The 20,460-nt window shown below is 45.9% G+C and overlaps 1 protein-coding gene and 1 long non-coding RNA gene across 13 annotated transcripts in view; one reads left to right on the top strand and one right to left on the bottom strand.

Moving 5' to 3' along the window:
- Positions 1 to 20,460, bottom strand: part of LOC137481673 (uncharacterized) — a 358,787-nt gene that overhangs the window by 206,093 nt on the left and 132,234 nt on the right. The window lies entirely within an intron of this gene.
- MAP2K5 (mitogen-activated protein kinase kinase 5) overlaps positions 1 to 20,460 on the top strand; it is a 136,046-nt gene that overhangs the window by 24,383 nt on the left and 91,203 nt on the right. For all 12 annotated transcript variants that reach the window (XR_011003580.1, XM_068203505.1, XM_068203506.1 and 9 more), the window contains 2 exons: positions 789 to 837; positions 8,404 to 8,468. Coding sequence is in view for 11 of the 12 variants with exons in the window: in XM_068203505.1 (XP_068059606.1) it covers positions 789 to 837; positions 8,404 to 8,468 (114 nt within the window). In the remaining variant the exon portion in view is untranslated. The remainder of the gene's footprint in view (positions 1 to 788; positions 838 to 8,403; positions 8,469 to 20,460) is intronic.

The following is a 20,460-nucleotide window of genomic DNA, read 5'->3' as shown; positions in this document are numbered from 1 at the left end:
GAAGTTTTCTTGGAGGAAATGAAAGTGAGTTTTGTTGTATTGGTCGGGGAGTGGATTCTCCTGGAAAAGCCAAGGGAAGAAATGAAAGTCAGTTTTGTTCTGTTGGTCGGGGAGTGGATTCTCCTGGAAAAGCCAAGGGAAGAAATGAAAGTCAGTTTTGTTCTGTTGGTCGGGGAGTGGATTCTCCTGGAAAAGCCAAGGGAATTCAGCAAATTGCCCCGGAATGGGTGCCCATGGAAAGCTGGGCTCCGCTCGGGGATTTGGGCATGGCCTGAGCTCCTAAATCAGGAATTGTGCTCCAGGTGGGGTCCCTGGAGGAGGTGGCATCCCTGGCAGCACAGCCTGGAGCTGAGATCCACAGCAGTTCCTGGAATCATGCCTGGGGGCATGATTTTTTTTCTCAAAAAGCAGACGTGGCACATGAAAACGGGGCGTGAGCCTCATTCTGCTGTGATTTTTTCCAAACACCTGACCCGTGAGAGCCCCGTTATTTTCAATTTCCCTCTTAGAGCTGCTGAGCTGTAGGTTGTGTCTCACCAGCTTGTGCACTCAGGTGTCTAAAGCAGCTGTAAGGTGGAAAATACATTGGGGGGGAGGTTTAAATTTTATTTTTTTTTTAACTGTTCATTGCTTGTTCCTTCCTGCTGCCGTCTCTCACCACACCTTCCCCTCCAAGTTTAATCTCAGATTATGGAGCCACAAGCTCCCCTCATCCCTCACCCGGACACAGTGAAACAGCCCCAGCTGTTAAAAATAATTGCTCCTAATTTGGTTTTTCTCTTCTCCAGCTTGAAGAAGTCCTCTGCAGAGCTGAAGAAGATCCTTGCCAATGGCCAGGTGGGTGCTTTGCCTCGGGCACATCTCGTCCCTGGGATGGTTTTGGCAGCCCTGGGTGGAGCTCCCAGCTCTTCCAGCTGTAATGTGGTTTTTTAACCCAAAACTGGGGGGTGGTGGGAACATCCAGGGTCCAGGTCTGCTTTTATTGGCACAGAAATTTGCTCCCCACTTCTCAAGATTTGCTTCAGCTGCAAATGGGTGGAGCCCTCAGTGAATTTTGAATAACTGAGCCAGCTGCTCACTGTTGTCAGCCTCACATCAGAGGTAGAAGTGAGGTTAGATACTTGCGTTTCTTGTGTAGAATTTTTATGTACTTAGTTTATTAGTTGAATTTTTATTTACTTAGTTCATTGGTAGAACCCTGGTTGCTGGGAACTTCAGACTTTGTGTGCTGACCAGCACAGGCCCCCAGGAGAACACCGCGTTTGGCCTGAGAGCGTGGGGAATTGCAAAGTTCAGTGATAAACCCGGGATTGCAGGTGTGGAGTTGGATTACAAGAGCGTCGTGAAGAAGACAGTTTGTGTTTCTGGGAATATTGGGAGGCGCTGTGCATGAGTTCAGTTGTTAACCGTCTGCTGAAGTTCATTCCACTGGCCCGTGGGCGTGCTCACGGAATGGCCCTGTTTCCCGGTAGTTTTTGTATTTCCTTTTTGGATTGCCGTGGGATGGAATTCTTGTTCTTGCGGGTGTAACCTGGTTTTTTCACAAGACTGGGTTGTTACGTAAACTGATTTTCACCCTTGGAGTTCATTTCCCGTGGGAGCTCAACGGGCTCGCTGTTAGTTCGGCTGGAACAGCAGCAAGGCCCGATTTTACAATTCACTGTAAAAATAAAAGTTATTTTATAAGGTTTTCTTGGCGCGCAGGAAACGCCCCCAGCGGGGTTTAGGGCAGGAGATGCTGAAATCCGTGGCTCTTGCGGGATGCGCTGGGATGGTCTTGGGCTGGGAGGGATCCCAGAGGCCAAACTGGAAATCCTCTCCCCTGCCCAGGGCCGCTCCTTGGCCACCGCCAGGGACGGGGAATCCACAGCTCGCAAGCAGCCTCATACATATATTTTCATTTAGAAATGTATTTTATATAGAAATAAATACAAAATACAAAACCTATTTGGATTTCATATTTAGTTATATAAATATATTTTCAAAAAGAAATGCATTTTATATATAAATAAATATAAAATATAAAACCTATTTGTATTTAATATTTAATTATATAAATATATTTTCATATAGAAATATATTTTATATATAAATAAATATAAAATATAAAACAAATTTGTATTTAATACTTAATTATATAAATATATTTTCATATAGAAATATATTTTATATATATATAAATATAAAATATAAAACCAATTTGTATTTAATATTTAATTATATAAATATATTTTCAAAAAGAAATGCATTTTATATATAAAGATAAAACAAAAAATTAGATTAAATATTTAATTATATAAATAGAGTTTAATATAGAAATGTATTTTATATATAAATATAAAAAATAGATTTAATATTTAATTACATAAATCTATTTTAATATATAATGATATTTTATATATAAATTAACATAAACCAAAACTTATTATTTATATTCATTATTAATTATATAAATATATTGTAATATATAATGATATTTTATATATAAATTAACATAAACCAAAACTTACTTATATTCATTATTAATTATATAAATATATTGTAATATATAAATAAATTTTATGTAAAAGAATATATAAAAATAACATAAATACATAATTTTTAATATTTTGTATTTATAATTATATATTATACAGAATTATAAAAATATATTCTATATTTATGCAAATATATATTATATATTTATAAACATATAAGCATAGGTATTTTATAAATATATTTATAAAAATAAATAAATTTTAGTAGATAATTTATATATAAATATAAAAAGAAATATCTAAAATATTTTTATTTTATATTTATAAAAACAGATAAATATATTTTAATAGATAAATATATAAATATAAATCTAAAATTAAAATAAATATAAAAATATGTTTATTTTAGGTTTATAAAAACAAATAAATATATTTTAATATATATTTATATAAAATAAAAAGATAAAATGAATATAAACACGGAATTATTTTGGAATTATTTTGGAATTATTTTGGAATTATTTTGGAATTATTTTGGAATTATTTTGGAATTATTTTGGAATTATAAAAACAAATGTATTTTAATATATATATTTGTATGAGATTTTTTTTCCCGCCAAAATTGAGATTTTTTTCCCTCTGCCAAAAATGAGATTTTTTTTTTCCTCGCCAAAATTGAGATTTTCTTTCCCCCACCAAAATGAGATTTTTTTTCCACGCCAAAAATACTTTTTCCCATCCAAAAATGAGATTTTTTTTTCCCCTCCCAAAATGAAATTTTTTTTCCCCACCAAAAATGTGATTTTTTTTTCCTCACCATAAATGAGATTTCCCCCCCCCTTCCCAAAATGAGGTTTCCCCCTACCAAAAATGAGATTTTTTTTTCCTCCTCACAAAAAATGAGATTTTTTCCCCTTCCCAAAATGAGCTTTTTTTTTTTTCCCCCTTCCAAAATGAGTTTTTTCCCCTCCCCAAAATGTGATTTTCCCCCTCCTAAAAGATTTCTTCCCCCACCAAAATGAGCTCTTTCCCTGCCAAAATGAGATTTTCCCCTCCAAACCGTGAGGCCAGCGCTGCCGAATCCCGGGGATCCGCCTGGAATCGCGCATTTTGGGCTGAGTTCAGTCTTCTCCAGTTCCTGCCCGTTGATTTTTCAGATATTTCGGAATTCCCAGGTAAATAAAGTATTTCTCTCGAGGTTCTGGGAGTAGCAGCAGCAGGTGAAATCTCCCCGTGGCTGGCTGAATTTGGCATTTTATTTGTTCTAAATACAGAATAAATTCTAAATACAGAATGAATTCTAAATACAGAGTAAATTTGTTGCAAATACAGGTTTGGTGTGCCCTGCAGGAGATTCACAGATTTGTTCCCTGGGGTTTAGAATTTCAAAACCAGACCTCTTCTTCTGATATTAAAAATGTTACTTAAACTCACTGGGGAAAAAAAATAAAATAAAATAAGGGTTAAGTGCCTCTTATGATATTAAAAATGTTACTTAAACTCACTGGGAAAAAAAATAAAATAAAATAAGGGTTAAGTGCCTCTTATGATATTAAAAATGTTACTTAAAGCCACTGAAAAAATAGAAGAAAATTAGGATTAAGTGCCTCTTCTTACGATATAAAAAATGCAAATTAATCCCACTAACAAAAAATAAGAATCAGGTGCTTAGGATGTTGGAATTGTTACTTAAACCCACTAAAAAGAAAATAAGAATGAAGTTTTACATTTACACCCAACAACAAAAAAAAAAAAAAAAAGAAAAGGAAGGATTAAGTACCTCTTCTTCTGATATTAAAAATGTTACTGGAACCCACTAAAAAGAAATAAGTAATTCCGTTTTAATGCTACTTTTTAGTCAGCCTGCTGGGGGTTGATTTGCTGTTTGCTGAGAGGAAACCAGTTCGGTTGTGTTCTGCAAAATTTGGGTCCCAGCTCCACAGCTGGCGATGGGCTTTGGGTGAAACTTCAACTTTTGTTCATCTTGGGGGGATTAGGTCACACTTAACCATTCCTTAAGTCTGGCCTGGGTCATTATTTTTGATTATTTTTTGGCACTTTCTGCTCTGAGCCATTCCTAATGATATTCCCCCAGTAGCTTCCATTTAGCTTTAATAAGGAATTCATATTAATCATTAAAAGAAGGGGACGTGATTCTTCAAGATAATCAACTATTGACAGGTTAGAAATAGCTTTCTGCCTGGCCTCATTGATAGAGGTGATGTGATATAAATATTTATTTCTTTTCTGTCACTCAGGGTAAATGCCACCAATTGATTCAGCATTGATAGAGTGTCACCAGTTCATAAGGAGCACTGCAGGGGCTGCTGCTGCCCCAGAGCCCCCTGCAAAGAGGGATTTACTAAACCTCCTCAACTGCCTGCTCCCGGGCTCAGGCACGATTAATTGGGTAGCTGGATTTGGAGAGTTCAAAAAAACCCACCCTGGTTTCACCAGGATTAATTGGGCAGCTGGATTTGGATAGTTCAAAAAAAACCACCCTGGTTTCACCAGGATTAATTGGGAATTTGGATTTGGATAGTTAAAAAAAAACCCACCCTGGTTTCACCAGGATTAATTGGGCAGCTGGATTTGGAGAGTTCAAAAAAAAACCACCCTGGTTTCACCAGGATTAATTGGGCAGCTGGATTTGGATAGTTCAAAAAAACCCACCCTGGTTTCACCAGGATTAATTGGGCAGCTGGATTTGGATAGTTCAAAAAAAACCCACCCTGGTTTCACCAGGATTAATTGGGAATTTGGCTCTTAATAATTCTCAAAAACCCCACCCTGATTTCACCAGGATTAATTGGGCAGCTGGATTTGGAGAGTTCAAAAAAACCCACCCTGGTTTCACCAGGATTAATTGGGCAGCTGGATTTGGATAGTTCAAAAAAACCCACCCTGGTTTCACCAGGATTAATTGGGAATTTGGATTTGGATAGTTCAAAAAAAACCACCCTGGTTTCACCAGGATTAATTGGGCAGCTGGATTTGAAGAGTTCAAAAAAACCCACCCTGGTTTCACCAGGATTAATTGGGAATTTGGCTCTTAATAATTCTCAAAAAACTCACCCAGGCTTCACTAGGATTAATTGGGAATTTGGCTCATAATAATTCACAAAAAACCCACCCTGATTTCACCAGGATTAATTGGGAATTTGGCTCCTAATAATTTACAAAAAACTCACCCTGATTTCATCAGAAGTTACTGGGGTTTTGGATTTTAAGAATTCACCAGAAATCTGCCCTCATTTCACAAGGATTTATTGGGCAGTTGGATTTTAATAATGCACAAAAAGCCCACCCTGATTTCACCAAGATTAATTGGGAATTTGGATTTTAATAATTCACAAAAAGCCCATCTAATTTCATCAGAATTAATTGGGAATTTGGCTATTTATTTCCAAAACCGCACCCAGATTTCACTGGGATTAATTGGGAATTTGGCTTTTAATTTCCATAAATCCCACCCAGATTTCACTGGGATTAATTGGGAATTTGGCTATTTATTTCCAAAACCGCACCCAGATTTCACTGGGATTAATTGGGAATTTGGCTTTTAATTTCCATAAAACCCACCCAGATTTCACTGGGATTAATTGGGAATTTGGCTATTTTTTTCCAAAACCCCACCCTGGTTTCACTGGGATTAATTGGGAATTTGGCTTTTAATTTCCATAAAACCCACCCAGATTTCACTGGGATTAATTGGGAATTTGGCTTTTAATTTCCATAAAACCCACCCAGATTTCTCTGGGATTAATTGGGAATTTGGCTGTTTATTTCCAAAACCCCACCCTGGTTTCGTCCCCCAGCCAGCTGGAAAGGAGGGATGCTTTGTTTGCTGCTCCCTGCTTGGTTTTCCATGAATTCCTGAATCTTCCAGCCCATCCAAGCTGGGCTTGCAGCTTTAATACCCACAAGGAAAACCTTTTATGGTGCAGAGTCCAGTTTTCCCAGTGGAATAAATAAATCAGCCCGTGCTTTTGGCACCTTTATTTGGGCCAGTAAATCCCATTTTATCTCCCCTTCCCTTGCAGATCCTGCCTCCAGCCCAGCATTCCTGGTTTTCCCTGGAATTCTGGTGGCCCTTTGGAGCCTCAGAGGATGGAGCTGCTCTGTCCCTGTCTTTTAGGGCGGGATGTGGAGGAAATATTCCCTTTCCCCAGTGGGCAGGAGAGCAGGGAATGTGCTTGGTGGCTCCAGTTCTGCTCAATTTGTTCTTCATGACTTGAGTAACCTCCAAAAAAATCTTCTCTTTTCCCCCACCAAGATGCAGAAATACACATTTATTGTTGGTTTTGCGGGTTCACTGGGTTTCCTTCAGAGGGATTGGTTCAGGAGGACGTTTTTGGGAATGCAGGAGGTGTTTACTCCAAAGAGCAAAACTCTTTGGAGTTTTGCTGCCTGAGTCTGCAGCCTGAGAGAAATTATTTTTATTTTAGGGGATCCACTGTAGACTTTTGATATATTTTAAATTCCATTCAGGAGAGATTGTTCCTCGTGAGGAACAACTTCCCCCCTTTTTGTTTGCATTTTCTCATGAATGCAATAAGCAGAGGAGCTTTCAGGAATGAGATAAATGTTGATTTTCATCACAAACCTTGGTGTTGGAATGGGCCCTCCTAAGGAACCTGGCCCAGATTTAATTACAAATAAATAATAAAGTCATCACCTTCTCTTCTGAGTTGTCTCAGCTCAGGTTTTCCCATCCCTGTGTAGCAATTCCAGTGAGAAACCACGTTTTTTTGCTCAGGTAGTGAAAGGAAAAAGCATCAATTTTGGATTAATCATTTCTCTCCTTGCGACTTCTTTTAAATCAATAAAATATTTCATTTTCTGGCCATTAGAATTGCTGAGTATTGACTCTTCGGGACATTTGAGCTTGTTATCATCACTTGTGTTAATACACAAAAATGACATCTTTAAGCAGCCAGGCCAAGTCACGTGAAATATTTAACTTGGTGTCCCATAAAATACAAGTAATTACTGAAAATGAGTTAATGTTTCCTAGGAAAATATCTTTTCAAAGCAGGATTTGCCCAAACATTTTCTGCTTAAAGTGGTCAGGCAATGGGGGACTCTTTCTGGAAAAGAAAATTGCTTTTAACCCAGCATTAATTCTGCTCAAAATATTTGTTTTAAAGTATAAACGTGCAGTGCAAAAATGCCTTTAGTGGGATTTTTTTAGTTTGTGCAAAATCAGAATAACTCTGCTTGTCCAGGAGAAGGTTGAACTGTGGTTTTACATTTCGGTTGCTTCTCAGGCCACGTGTTAAGCTGATGTAAAATCCACGTACAACAAGGTGCCAAATTCAGGAATCTGTGCAGTGCTTTTAGCAGCAGCTGCTGAATCCCTGAGGATCTGCGTTGTCCCAGCGAGCAGAAAGAAACGGAGGCAAAGATTTCGTTGTGTATTTCAAGGAAAATCACTTTGATTGGGATTCCAGACTGATTTTTCTTTAGATAAAAGATGTCTAAATTGGGCTGTGCCAGAGCTGCCACTCAACGAGGCTCAGCCGTGCCGATTCCAGAATAAATCCTCAACTTCTCCAGCTGCCAGGGCTGTTCCCATTCACCTCCAACTTTGGCTCTGCTGCCGTGCTGCTCTGGAGCCCCTTTTCCTCTCAGCAGCAGTGCCCTGACCCTCTTGAGCTATATTATATCATTCCATTTTGACACCTTTTATCAAACTTTAATGAAATGACCCAGGCAAACAAATTGTCATTAAACTTTCCATCACTTTGTCCCTTGGTATCGTCTTTTATAAATTGGACAGCAAATGTTGTATTGATCTTCTCGTTCTTGCAGCTGAACTTGAAATGACCCAGACTGCTTGTTGTTTATGGCCTGGAGTTGCTTTTCCTTGACATTTCCATCCCCAGCATGACATCTCTTTTGTTTTTCTTTCTTTCTTGTGGAGATGAATGAACAAGACATTCGATACCGAGACATCCTCGGCCACGGCAACGGCGGCACCGTCTACAAGTGAGTGGTGGGGGGGTTTTCACCTGAAATCTGTCCAAAAATTCAAATTTCACAGCGCTTTTGTTCTTTACATTTACATGGCGCAGGCGGGCCCTTGCTGCTCTGCAGGAGGAAAAATCTTAATGTGAAGTTTTAAGGCGTTCTGGGGTGTTTAATTCTGTTTTTGACGCGGCTTTGGATCTTTTCTGGGAGCGAGCTGGGGGTTCCCAAGTGGGGTTTGTCCTGGATTGGCCTCCAGGATCTGGAATTCCTGCTGGCTCACCTGGGGGGACAGCAGTGGGGTGTGGTGGCACCAGTGCCCTGCCCCTCCAGAATCCCTCACCCCCTTTGCTGCCTCTCCCTCCCTCCCAGCCTGATCAGCTCCCCCAGATTTCGGTGCAGAAGCTCCAGCCCTGCAGCCAGGATGAATTTTAACACTGTAAAAATTAAAGTAGCACAGATAAGACTTTCCTGTTGAGAAAACTCCTGCTTCTGCATCGTGCAAAGTTTAAACTACAGAATGTAATATCTGGGACTTAATAGTCTGCAGTGGGGTATGAAAAATATTCCTGTGGGAATTAAGAAATCCATACTTTGGCAGAAAGCCCTGGGGGAGCAATAAAGGTTTCCTCCAGAGAGCTGTTTACCATATACAGTAACCCAGCATCCCATTAGGGTTCTGTTTATACCTTAGACATTTTCACTTTGATATTAACTTTTTTTTCCCCCCCTTCTAAAATGTTTTAAAAGCCACGGTGCATTTAGTTTGGTTTCTAATTGGCTGCCAGCATTGCAAAACAGCTCCTGGCTGAAGGTTTGATGGAAATGGACTTCCAGAGCCTCCAAGGAGGACATGCAGCCTTGGGGTGGACTCCTAAAAAATCAGGTTGGCCTTGGGGGTGGAAGGTGCTTCAGAAATCTTTTCTTGGAGAAGGATGTTCCTGGGACTTGAGGAAATGCTGTTATTTTCTGATTTTATTAGAGATAGGAGAGAGAATGTTGAGCTTTAGAGCTCAGACTTGTCAGTGTTGGGTGGAGAGGCAGAGAAGGTTCATCAGGGAATTGGGGTAAAAGCCCTGTGTGGCCCCATCCTGTGCTTCCGAGGGTGTGGAATTGGGGTAAAAGCCCTGTGTGGCCCCATCCTGTGCTTCCGAGGGTGTGGAATTGGGGTAAAAGCCCTGTGTGGCACCATCCTGTGCTTCCGAGGGTGTGGAATTGGGGTAAAAGCCCTGTGTGGCCCCATCCTGTGCTTCCGAGGGTGTGGAATTGGGGTAAGAGCCCTGTGTGGCCCCATCCTGTGCTTCCGAGGGTGTGGAATTGGGGTAAGAGCCCTGTGTGGCCCCATCCTGTGCTTCCGAGGGTGTGGAATTGGGGTAAAAGCCCTGTGTGGCCCCATCCTGTGCTTCCGAGGGTGTGGAATTGGGGTAAAAGCCCTGTGTGGCCCCATCCTGTGCTTCCGAGGGTGTGGAATTGGGGTAAAAGCCCTGTGTGGCCCCATCCTGTGCTTCCGAGGGTGTGCAGCTGGGATCCCCTGCCTGGAGTGGGGACTCTGGCATTCCCTGCACTCTGGGAGAGGGAAAATCTCACCAGGAGAGGCAGGAGCCTAACCCCAACCCCCTCCAGTGTCAGGGAGGTGTTTCTGTGGCTCGTGTTCCTTTTTATCCTGTTCCTATTTAAAGTCAGCAGCTGCAGGGACTTTGGGGTTTCTCCAGGACAGGAGTCACTCCAGCCTTTTCCAGGGAACGGGCACTGCTTTGTGTGTGGATATTTTACAGCTTGTCGTGGAATCCTCCAGTGGTTTGGGCTGGAAGGGAGCTCAGTTTATCTCATCCCACCCCTGCCATGGCAGGGACACCTTCCACTGTCCCAGAGTGCTCCAAACCCCTCCAACCTGGCCTGGGACATTCCAGGGATCCAGGGGCAGCCCCAGCTTCTCTGGGAGTTCCAGCCCAGCCAGGAATTCCTTCCAATATCTGTGTAACTCTGCACTTTTCTACTCTGAGGCCATTCCCTGTGTCCCGTCCCTCCATCCACAGTCCCAGGTTCTTCTCCTGCTCTCCTGGAGCCCCTTGAGGCCCTGGAAGGTTCTCCAAGGTCTCCCTGGATCCTTCTCTTCTCCAGGGGAGCATCCCCAGCCCTCCCAGCCTGGCTCCAGCCCTGTGCACAACCTTGGAGCAATTCCAACTCCCGAGAAGTTCCCCATTCTCCCTCTGTGGCAGAGCATCCACGCCCCAGCAGGAGATGAGGGATCCGAGCTGGGATCCTCCCAGGTGGCTGCCCAGGCACAGGGAGCAGCCCAGGGATATTTTATCCCAGTGAATCAATGCCCGTTTGTCAGGTGGGATGGATTGCAGAGGTTGGGCAGTTTCCCTCTCCAGCCTGGGGCTCTTGGCTCGGGGAGGAGAGGCCGTGTGGGGATCGATCTGCAGCTCCGCATCCAGCCTGTCTACGCCCTTCCTTTTATCTTTTTGTTATCCTTACCTTGTATTTCTTATTTTTTTGTTGTTGTTGTTCATTCCCCCTCTCTTCCCAGCTCCTGACTCGTATCCGTCGTGGCAGTGAAATACTCCCGGCGTTCAGGGGGCACGGCTGCGTGGCAGGAGGCTGAGCAAAAATCCCTTTTTTTTCCATGGAGAAACTCTTCTGTTGGAATAGTTTATTGAGATTGAAGTATTGATCACCCCTCCTGCTCCCCCCCCGGCTGGAGGTGGCGTTGTTCTCTTTGGAAGCCTGTGTTTACTTAGGAAACATGGGGGTTTTTTTTAGTTAGAAAATGGATTTCATTTATTTGGGTTCTTTACAGCTGCGAGTGCTTTATGGCTTGGAGAAGAGGTATCTTAGCTTTATTTTTATGACAGTATAATTATACTTTAGAAATACACTTGATTACTGTGTGGAGCAAAATTGTTCCACTATATTGGCTCGGCCAATATTGCTATACAAACAACTTTTCAGTCAATTGAGCCTGGTGAAAAATCAATACTTTATAGCAATATTTCTAGGGAGAACTTGCTGAATCTAAATGTTTTTCCTGTTCTAAAAAGAAGGGATTTTATAGTTCTTTGACATCTTATTCTGCCCCTACCTTTTGATCCGCTGTTTGCTTAATTAAGGAACGATAAAAATTCTCGTGTTAGATATGGCAAAACCAGTTAATTAGCTTTGCTTTTTGGTTGCTTGCATGTTCAAAAATATGTGAGAAAATAGAAAACAAGCCCAAAGTGCCTACTGAACACTGCAGCAGAAAGCAGGGATTCTTGCAGTGCTGCTCAGCGGGCAGAGTGTGCCCTGTTTTGGGTGAAGATTGTCAGGAAAAGGGTAAAATCTGCTGTAGCAAAGCACCTCAGTGTGCTGCTCTCCTGTGCTGTAGGAACTCGTGTCTTCTACTCTGATTGCCACTGCCCATGGAGTATTTAAGTCCATTTTGATGCAGTTTTTGAAATTCAGCTGCCCATTTTATGGTGGTGGGGTGGAGGATGCACGATTTGAGCTCTTCACAAACATCTGTGTGTCAGCACATCTCTGGATTTGCTTAAATTGCCTTTTTTTTTTTTTTTTTTGGAACAAATCAGTCAGTGGTCAGCCCAAAAGGCACTTAAAGGATCTGCTTTGTGCATCTTTGGGCTCCATCAGTGCCTGCAGAGACTTCTCTGAGGAGATCTTTCCTTAGGTGAAGGATTTCCTTTGGAATGACTGGATGTGCTTTGCCAGCCAGTCCCAGGAGCAGCTTCATTAAATTATTCAGACCTCAGATCCTTAGTTTTGTGTATTTTGAACCTAAATATTACAAAGTACAAGTATTTATCACTGGCAAGTAATTCCTCTGTCAGGTCTTCCTCACACGATATGTCTAAAGCATCACTATTTCCTTTATGCAGAAGCAAAATGAAGGTTTTATTCTTATTTTATTCTTATTCCTTGTTTTTGTTTTTCAAGAAGAAAGGAGAAGTGAGATGTCCTGAACTCTGGTTAGGGCAGGGCACAGCCTCCTGGGATTTATTTTACAGTGAGGTTTTGTAACTCTGTGGGTTCTGTTGGAGTCTCCAGCAGCAGGAGCATAAAGGAAAAATAACCATAAAGCCCCAGTGATGCCCTAATTAATTTGGGAGTTACCAGGATCTGGGAGAGAGGGAAGGAATGGGAACATCAGTTCCCATCTTAGCAAAATGCTGTGAGAGCAGAAGGCTTCACTTGGAAGTTGAGTAATTGGGAGAGAAGTGGCTGTGGCTGATGTCCCGCGCCGAAAAATTGGATAGCCTGGGAAGCAGGGAGACATGAGGGAGCTTAATTTGTCTGAGCAATTTCCTGGAGCAATTCTGCAGTTTGGTTGAACGTTCCAGCATCTGCCCTTCCCCTCATTCCCTCTCTCAGCCAACCTTGGGGTGCCCCATCAGCACATGGAATGGGAAGTGTGGGAGACAGCTGGGATTGCTCCACAGCCTGGAGCCCGCCCCGGGACAAAGCTGGGGATCCTCTGGCACTGCTGGGGCAGCTCTGGCAGCCCTGGAGCAGGTGATGCCCCAGGTTTAGGTTTTACATTTTCACATTCTCTGCTGCTTTAGTGGGTGGCTCTGGGCTCCACATCAGGGGATGGTGAGCTCTCTGCACAGAGCAGGGAGACAAAACAATTCCTGCTCCAGCTGGGCACCAAGGACAAATGAGCCAAATCTCAGCCCAGGAGCACAAACACCGTGGGCTGGAGAGAGAAGAACAAGCAGGATGGGACTGCATGGGCTGGAGCTGGAATGGGACAATGAACTGCAGTGTGCCCATGGAGCAGAGCTGATCCCAGTGAGAGCCCCCGGGAGCGCTCGTGCATTTTGGGACCATCTGGGTTCATCTTGGGGCAGCCCTGGCTGGGCTCTGGTGCTGCCCAAGGTGGATCCATGGAGGAGATCCTTTGAATAAATCCCTGCTTTGTTCTGGAACTCTGCCCAGCCTCTGCTCCAGCTCAGCCTGCACAAGGCGTTCCAGGGAGCTGGAGGAGCTGGGCTGTGTTTGTGGGAGGGGGGTGAGGGCTGAGCTCCGTGTGCTGGGGTGGTGCTGGGGTGACCTGGGATTGCTGCTGCCCTGAGGAGCTTTGGCTGAGCAAGGCTGGGTTCTCCTGGGTTATCCCAGAGCTGCAGGTGCAGGACAGGGCTGCTGTCAGGAAGGAGCTCTGGGCTCCCAGTTTGTTCTTCACAGCGCCTCGGGTGTTGTGGGAATCCAGGCCAAATCTTAGCTGGGCTGTTCCTCTCCTCTGGTCATTTGTTGCTGGTTTTACAGATGAATGTCGCTGAATCCTGAAACAGTTTGGGTTGGAAAAGACCTTAAATCCCATCCCATTCCATCTCCTACCATGGCAGGGACACCTCCCATTGTCCCAGGCTGCTCCAAAACCCACCCAGCCTGGCCTTGGGCACTGCCAGGGATCCAGGGGCAGCCACAGCTGCTCTGGGAATTCCAGCCCAGCCAGGAATTCCTGCCCAATCTCCCATCCATCCCCACCCTCTGGCAGTGGAAGCCATTCCCTGTGTCCTGTCCCTCCATGCCTTGTCCCCAGTCCCTCTCCAGCTCTCCTGGAGCCCCTTTAGGTCCTGGAAGGTTCTCCAGGGTCTCCCTGGATCCTTCTCTTCTCCAGCACAGGTGTAACACAAGAGCTATCATTTACCTCTTTTCAAAACACTTGACCTCACAGATTAGTTTGGCCCTGTGGCAGAGGGTGGCTGGAGACAGAGATGGAGTCACTTCCCAAGGCAGCCCAGCAGTGGCAGAAGCAGGAGTGGAGCTGCACATTCCCAGCCTGGAGCTGACCCAGCTTCACTCGAAGGTGACTCCCAGGGAAGGTTCTCCCAGCCTTTTTCCCCACGGTTCTTGTCCCATCCTGGTGCTCAGGGAGGGACCACAGGCAGCTTCAGTGACTTGTTTGGCATCAAAACACGCCTTTGACCCTTGGAGGTCTTCAAATTGCACCTCCCTTAATTCCTGTGCAGGCATTGCCCTTGATCTCCTCTCCTGTGCGTTCATGTTCTGCTTCCCTCATGTGGGTTTATTTTCAGTCCCACTGAAGGTGTTGGAGCAGCCATACCTGGCTGAGTGAGGAGTGCCCCAGTGGATTTTGTCTGACTCCAGTGGGGTTTAAGGACTGGACCAGTGCTTGCTGGTCACTCTCTGCCCGTGACCCCGGCGGGCGCTCGGCCGCCCCATAAAATCTGTTCTGCACAAAAGTGCATAAAATGAAGATAAAGTACCTCCTTGGAGCCTGACAAAAGCCATTCCTCTGCAGAATGGGAGCTGCAGTGAAAGTAAATAAATGAATGGACAGCAATCACAGCCTAGTTGATGAAACTGTTCAATTAAAGCACAGGCATTTACATGGTGTAATTTCCCTAAATTGCCAATGAGCCCCTTTAGACACAACCAGTGTTCAAATTGATTTCAGCATTGATTTTGGCTGAAGCTGATAAATTTCTGCTTGTTAGTTAAAGTAATTTTGCAGAAGACTTTGTAGTGCAGTATTGAAGTGTTCATTTAGCTGATGGTTAAAAGAGGAGTTATTTACAGAGGGTTCTACTGTTGGGCTGAGATGGGACAATTCCCCGGTCATCTTTTTACTTTTAATTTTTAAGCTTCAGTATCCAATCAATACGTTATTGAAACTGATTAAAATGTATCCAGCCAGCTGCCTATGGCTGTTTAATTAGAAACTGGATGATTCTTAAATTAAAGTTGTTTTGTTTGTGGTGGATGTCCATAGCTGGGAAGATGAAGCGAGTGGAAAATGGGAGTTTGTGCTTGCTAGCAGTGAGCGAGCTGGGGTGAGAGCCCAGGGCCAGGAATTCCTGCCCAATCTCCCATCCATCCCTGCCCTCTGGCAGCGGGAGCCATTCCCTGGGTCCTGTTCCTCCATCCCTGTCCCCAGTCCCTCTCCTGGAGCCCCTTGAGGTGTTGGGAAGGGCTCTGAGCTCTCCCTGGTCCTTCCCTTCTCCAGGTGACCAGCCCGTCGCGATGGCATCTCAACTCCTGCCACCAGAGAAGGTGCTGCAGGGTTTGGCTCACACTCTGTTGCTTCACATTTCTTTCCTAAAATGCGATGGGTTCACTCCAGGCTTTCTGCCACGTGGGATAACCCACGTCAGTCAGAGCTCAGGGCTGCTCTGCTGCCTCTCCTTGCACCAGTTCACATCCAGCAGCTGAAGCCATCCCTGTGCCTGGAGCTGCTCTAGCTGCAGTTTAAGCCCAGACTAAATCCAGCAGGTGAATCTGTTCCTGTGCCTGGAGCTGCTCTGGGTGACCTGGTGGCACTGGTGACCTGCTGTGGGTGCTGGTGGCACTGGTGACCTGGTGGCACTGGTGACCTGCTGTGGGTGCTGGTGGCACTGGTGACCTGCTGTGGGTGCTGGTGGCACTGGTGACCTGGTGGCACTGGTGACCTGCTGTGGGTGCTGGTGGCACTGGTGACCTGGTGGCACTGGTGACCTGCTGTGGGTGCTGGTGGCACTGGTGACCTGCTGTGGGTGCTGGTGGCACTGGGTGGCCTGGTGTGGGTGCTGGTGGCACTGGTGGCCTGCTGTGGGTGCTGGTGGCCTGCTGTAGGTTCTGGTGGCCTGCTGTGGGTGCTGGTGGCCTGCTGTAGGTTCTGGTGGCCTGCTGTAGGTTCTGGTGGCCTGCTGTGGGTGCTGGTGGCCTGCTGTAGGTTCTGGTGGCCTGCTGTGGGTGCTGGTGGCCTGCTGTGGGTGCTGGTGGCCTGCTGTAGGTTCTGGTGGCCTGCTGTAGGTGCTGGTGGCCTGCTGTAGGTTCTGGTGGCCTGCTGTGGGTGCTGGTGGCCTGCTGTAGGTTCTGGTGGCCTGCTGTGGGTGCTGGTGGCCTGCTGTAGGTTCTGGTGGCCTGCTGTAGGTTCTGGTGGCCTGCTGTGGGTGCTGGTGGCCTGCTGTGGGTGCTGGTGGCCTGCTGTAGGTGCTGGTGGCCTGCTGTGGGTTCTGGTGGCCTGCTGTAGGTTCTGGTGGCCTGCTGTGGGTGCTGGTGGCCTGCTGTGGGTGCTGGTGGCCTGCTGTAGGTTCTGGTGGCCTGCTGTAGGTGCTGGTGGCCTGCTGTAGGTTCTGGTGGCCTGCTGTGGGTGCTGGTGGCCTGCTGTAGGTTCTGGTGGCCTGCTGTAGGTGCTGGTGGCCTGCTGTAGGTTCTGGTGGCCTGCTGTGGGTGCTGGTGGCCTGCTGTAGGTTCTGGTGGCCTGCTGTGGGTGCTGGTGGCGCCTCGCTCTGCTCGAGCTCCCTGTCCTTGCAGGTCCCTCCCAGGACCAGGTTCTGCCCTGCAGTGGGGCGGGCACAGATCCCATTTCCAAAGGCTGGCCCTGGAAGTTTGGCTGCAGGAGGGAAGGAGGGGTCGCTGAGTGGTCCCGGGTGGGAGGAGGAGCAGGTCCCAGCACGGAGCTCAGGGATCCTCCCTCCCTGTGCTGGGGTTCCAGCCCTGAGCTGGGTTAAGTGAGACGTTGCTGCTCAGCATCTCCTGTCTGCAGCCTCTGCTGCCAGCTGTGCCCTTTTTCCCAAGTTTGAGCGTTCAGACTCCACTGTTTGCTGTTTGTTTGCCACTTCCCCAGCAAATCATTTTGCAATCAGCACTCGAGCATCTGCGGTGGCATTTCAGGAGGGGAGGTTGTGCTGTGAACCAGCACAGCCCCATAAAAGCTCCTTTTTCCAACTGCTGTGCACTTTGGCTTCCCTGATTTAACAGCCACAGAGTCAGGCTAATGTGTTTGCTATTGCAGGAGGCAGCAACTGGCAAAGTGGTTATTTCCTAGGAGCAATTTGAATTTCTTTCTTTAGATGGCCTGGGAGTACGTGACACTGCTGTCACTGCCCTGCCGCAGCCTGGCCACCAGCAGCGCAGGCAGGGGCAGCGCCAGGCACAAATAAAAGGGGAGAAATGAGCAAATGTTGGGTGGGTTGCTGTGTGGGGCTTGCAGCTGGTGGCTGGGGCTGAGTTCCTTTTGCCTGACTCCGGCACAGATTTTTTGCTCTTGGTTTTCTCTCGTAAATGCCCAGTTTGGCTCCTCCTGTGCCCTCAGGTCTGGAGGTGCTGCTTGCTGCAGGCACAGCTTCTCCTGGGCACTTCTGAGCTCTTCAAGCTTTTGTTTGTGTTTGGAAACCCTCTGCCATGGCCCCAGAGAGCTTGCACTGCAGCTCCTCCGTGCTGAGAGTGAGCCCTGGGGAGGTGGGACAAGATTGCCCAGCCTTTCTGAGGGAAAGGATGCCTTGCTGTTTGTAACAAACGTGGGTGATGGTTTCATCCCAGCGAGGTGGAGAGAGGAAACAAAGTGCTCACTTCTGGTCTTGCTCTGTGGCCTGGTGTTGTTATTGGACACGAAATGAGTACACAGAAGCTTGGTAAGTTTAAAAGAGAAAAAGACCCAGTTTTATTCAAACATCGGGTATTTACAGAATTCTAAAGGTGACCGTGGATTGGAGGATGGAATTGCCACCTCTCCAACCACACTGCTTTAAAGATCAGTTCATTATTTCTCACTACTCACAGAGAAATATGTAAACTATTTTATTTATACATGAAATCGTGCAGCAGCTCTGACTCTCAAATATGTAAACATTATCCAAAAGTTAAAAAAAAAATCTTATAAGAACTTTAAAACTTTCAAGAAAACTATAAAAAGAAACTTAACACTTTTAAAAATCAAAACAGCAGCCTGGGAAGTTCAGGTGGCAAGAAAGGAGGAGCTGCAGTGCTGCAGCTCTGGGACAGGGCGTGGGAGAGGCAGGATTTCCATCCTGGGGGGGAATTTCTCCCCAGTGCCATCCCTGTGGCAGTATTGCAAATGCAGGTGAACCAGTGGGAAGAAATGCTGGTGTGTGACTCCAGTCCAGAGGGCTGAATGATTTCTTTATTTTAACTATGCTATAATACATTAATACACCATTCAAAGGAGATACTAAACTGCAAACCTACTTGTTCTAACTCCCATATCTAACTCCTCACAACTCGTGGCCCTCTCTGAGTCCAGCCACAGGTGGGTTGGATTGGCCATCAGCTCAAACCATCCTCACCAGAACCCAACCAAGCAATCACCCCAGGTGAACAATTCTCCAAACACATTCCACATGGGAAAAACAAGGAGCAGAAACAGAAATTGTTTTCTCTTTCTTCTCTCTGTGCTCCTCTATAAAAAAATCCTGTGAGAGAGGAGAACGTGCCTGGCACAGCAGTGGAAGCCATTCCCCGTGTCCTGTGGCTCCAGCCTGAGGGGTCCCTGGCTGCAGGGGTCCCTGGCTGCAGGGGAGCCTTGCGTCCCTGGCTGCAGGGGAGCCTTGCGTCCCTGCCTGCAGGGCAGCCTTGCGTCCCTGGCTGCTGCAGCCCCATCACCGCTGCCTCCCTGGCACTTCATCACTTTGTCATATTTGCTGATGTTGGTGACATTTCTGACTGACTCATTGGCATAGCAGACAGGTCATGGCTTTCCCTTGAATCCTCCAGGCTTGCCAAGGAAGATCTTTATTGATTAGAAATTGTTTCCCTGGTTATTGTGGGGGGAAAAGAAAGGGGTTTATGCTGGTGGCCAGAGGAAGCAGATCCTGTGCTGCTCCAGGCTCCTGCAGTGCCATTCTTGTCACGACAAAGTAAATGTCATGAATTTTTGGCTTCTAGGTAGAGGTTGCATTTATTCTGAGGTATAGCATAAGACTAAACTCGGTTTGTAGTGAGAAGTTGCTGTGTTTGATGGGAAAAGCTGCTGGGGAAAGCTCAGGGGTGTTTGAAAACTCAGCCCCTGCTCATGATGTGACCATTGTTGTGTCACTCACACGTGGGCAAGGGGTTTGCAATTAAAAAATCAGGAAAAAATAAAAGAAAATTGGTGTTTCCCTTGAGTTGCCTGCAGGTTGCAACCTGTAGTTGGTTTATTTGCTTGCCCTGGAAGAAATTATCCCACAACCACAGCATCCTGCAGCTCCCACTTGGCTTTAGGTAAAATTCCTCACAGGGAAGAGAGAAAATTGCTGGTTAGAGCAAATTGAAACAGAGATTAGTGTTTTGTTTGCCATCTGAGCTATTTATTAGGAATTTATTAGCTCTTTATTAAGAATCTGCTGTATTTTCTCTCAAGTTGGGTTTGTTTTCCTTCTGTGTTGAGTAGAAATTCATCATATTCAGTGTATAAAGTTTTCAGCATTACATGTTAGGGTGGGCAGTGGTTGTTCCATGAGGAGCCCAGGGCACTGACATTCCTCCTTGGTTTTCTGCACTTGGGAAGAACAGATCCGCCTATGTGGATTTCATTTCAAACGTTCCCCCTTCTTCCCTAGAACACAACCCAGCTGCTTCTGATGCTCCCAGTTTTTAATTTGCTTTCCTGTACAACCACAATTCCTGTCAGGGGTTGGGGGGAGATGCTGAGGAGCTGGCAGATCCCCCAGGGCCCCATTCCAGTTTTCCCTGGAATTGAATTTGATTTTCTGGGACACCAGGGATGTGCTCTCTGCAGTCCATCACGAGTTTGTCTGGCTTAGCTGGAGGGCTTTGTTCAAGCACAGTGCTTGCTCCCAAACCATCTCTCTTATTTACTCCCCAAAATAACCCAGATTTTGGCCACGCCACCCCTGAGGGACAAGAGTGGAGGAGACAAAGTTGTCCTGAAGGATGTGGCTCGTGTGGGGCCCTTCAGGGCCTCAGATCTCTGGGGATGGGGCTTTTGTAGCCAAGGGTAGTGAAATATTTGACAAAACTGTGCCAGCCTTGCCTAGGAGCTGCTGGGATGGGCGCAGGGGCTTGGAATGGTGAGCTCTGGTGGGAATGTGGAGGGAGAGATGGACACTGCTGTTCCCCAGTGGGAATTTTCCAGGCAGGCAGTGTTGGAGTCTCTGTGCTTTCCTTGGGCAGCGTGGGGTGGTGTCAAGGCTGGCAGAGCTTCCCACCAGGAGATGATCCCTGGCACGGTGGGAATTGTCCCTGCCCGTGGAAAGGGTGGAATGGGATGGGATTTAAGGTCCCTTCCCACCCAAACTGTTCCAGGATTCTGTGCTTGGTGGGGGAG

This window comes from Anomalospiza imberbis, chromosome 13, assembly GCF_031753505.1.
Source record: "Anomalospiza imberbis isolate Cuckoo-Finch-1a 21T00152 chromosome 13, ASM3175350v1, whole genome shotgun sequence".
NCBI lineage: Eukaryota > Metazoa > Chordata > Aves > Passeriformes > Viduidae > Anomalospiza > Anomalospiza imberbis.
Note: the sequence above shows the minus strand (reverse complement) of the source record. Positions and strands in the feature narration are given on the sequence as shown.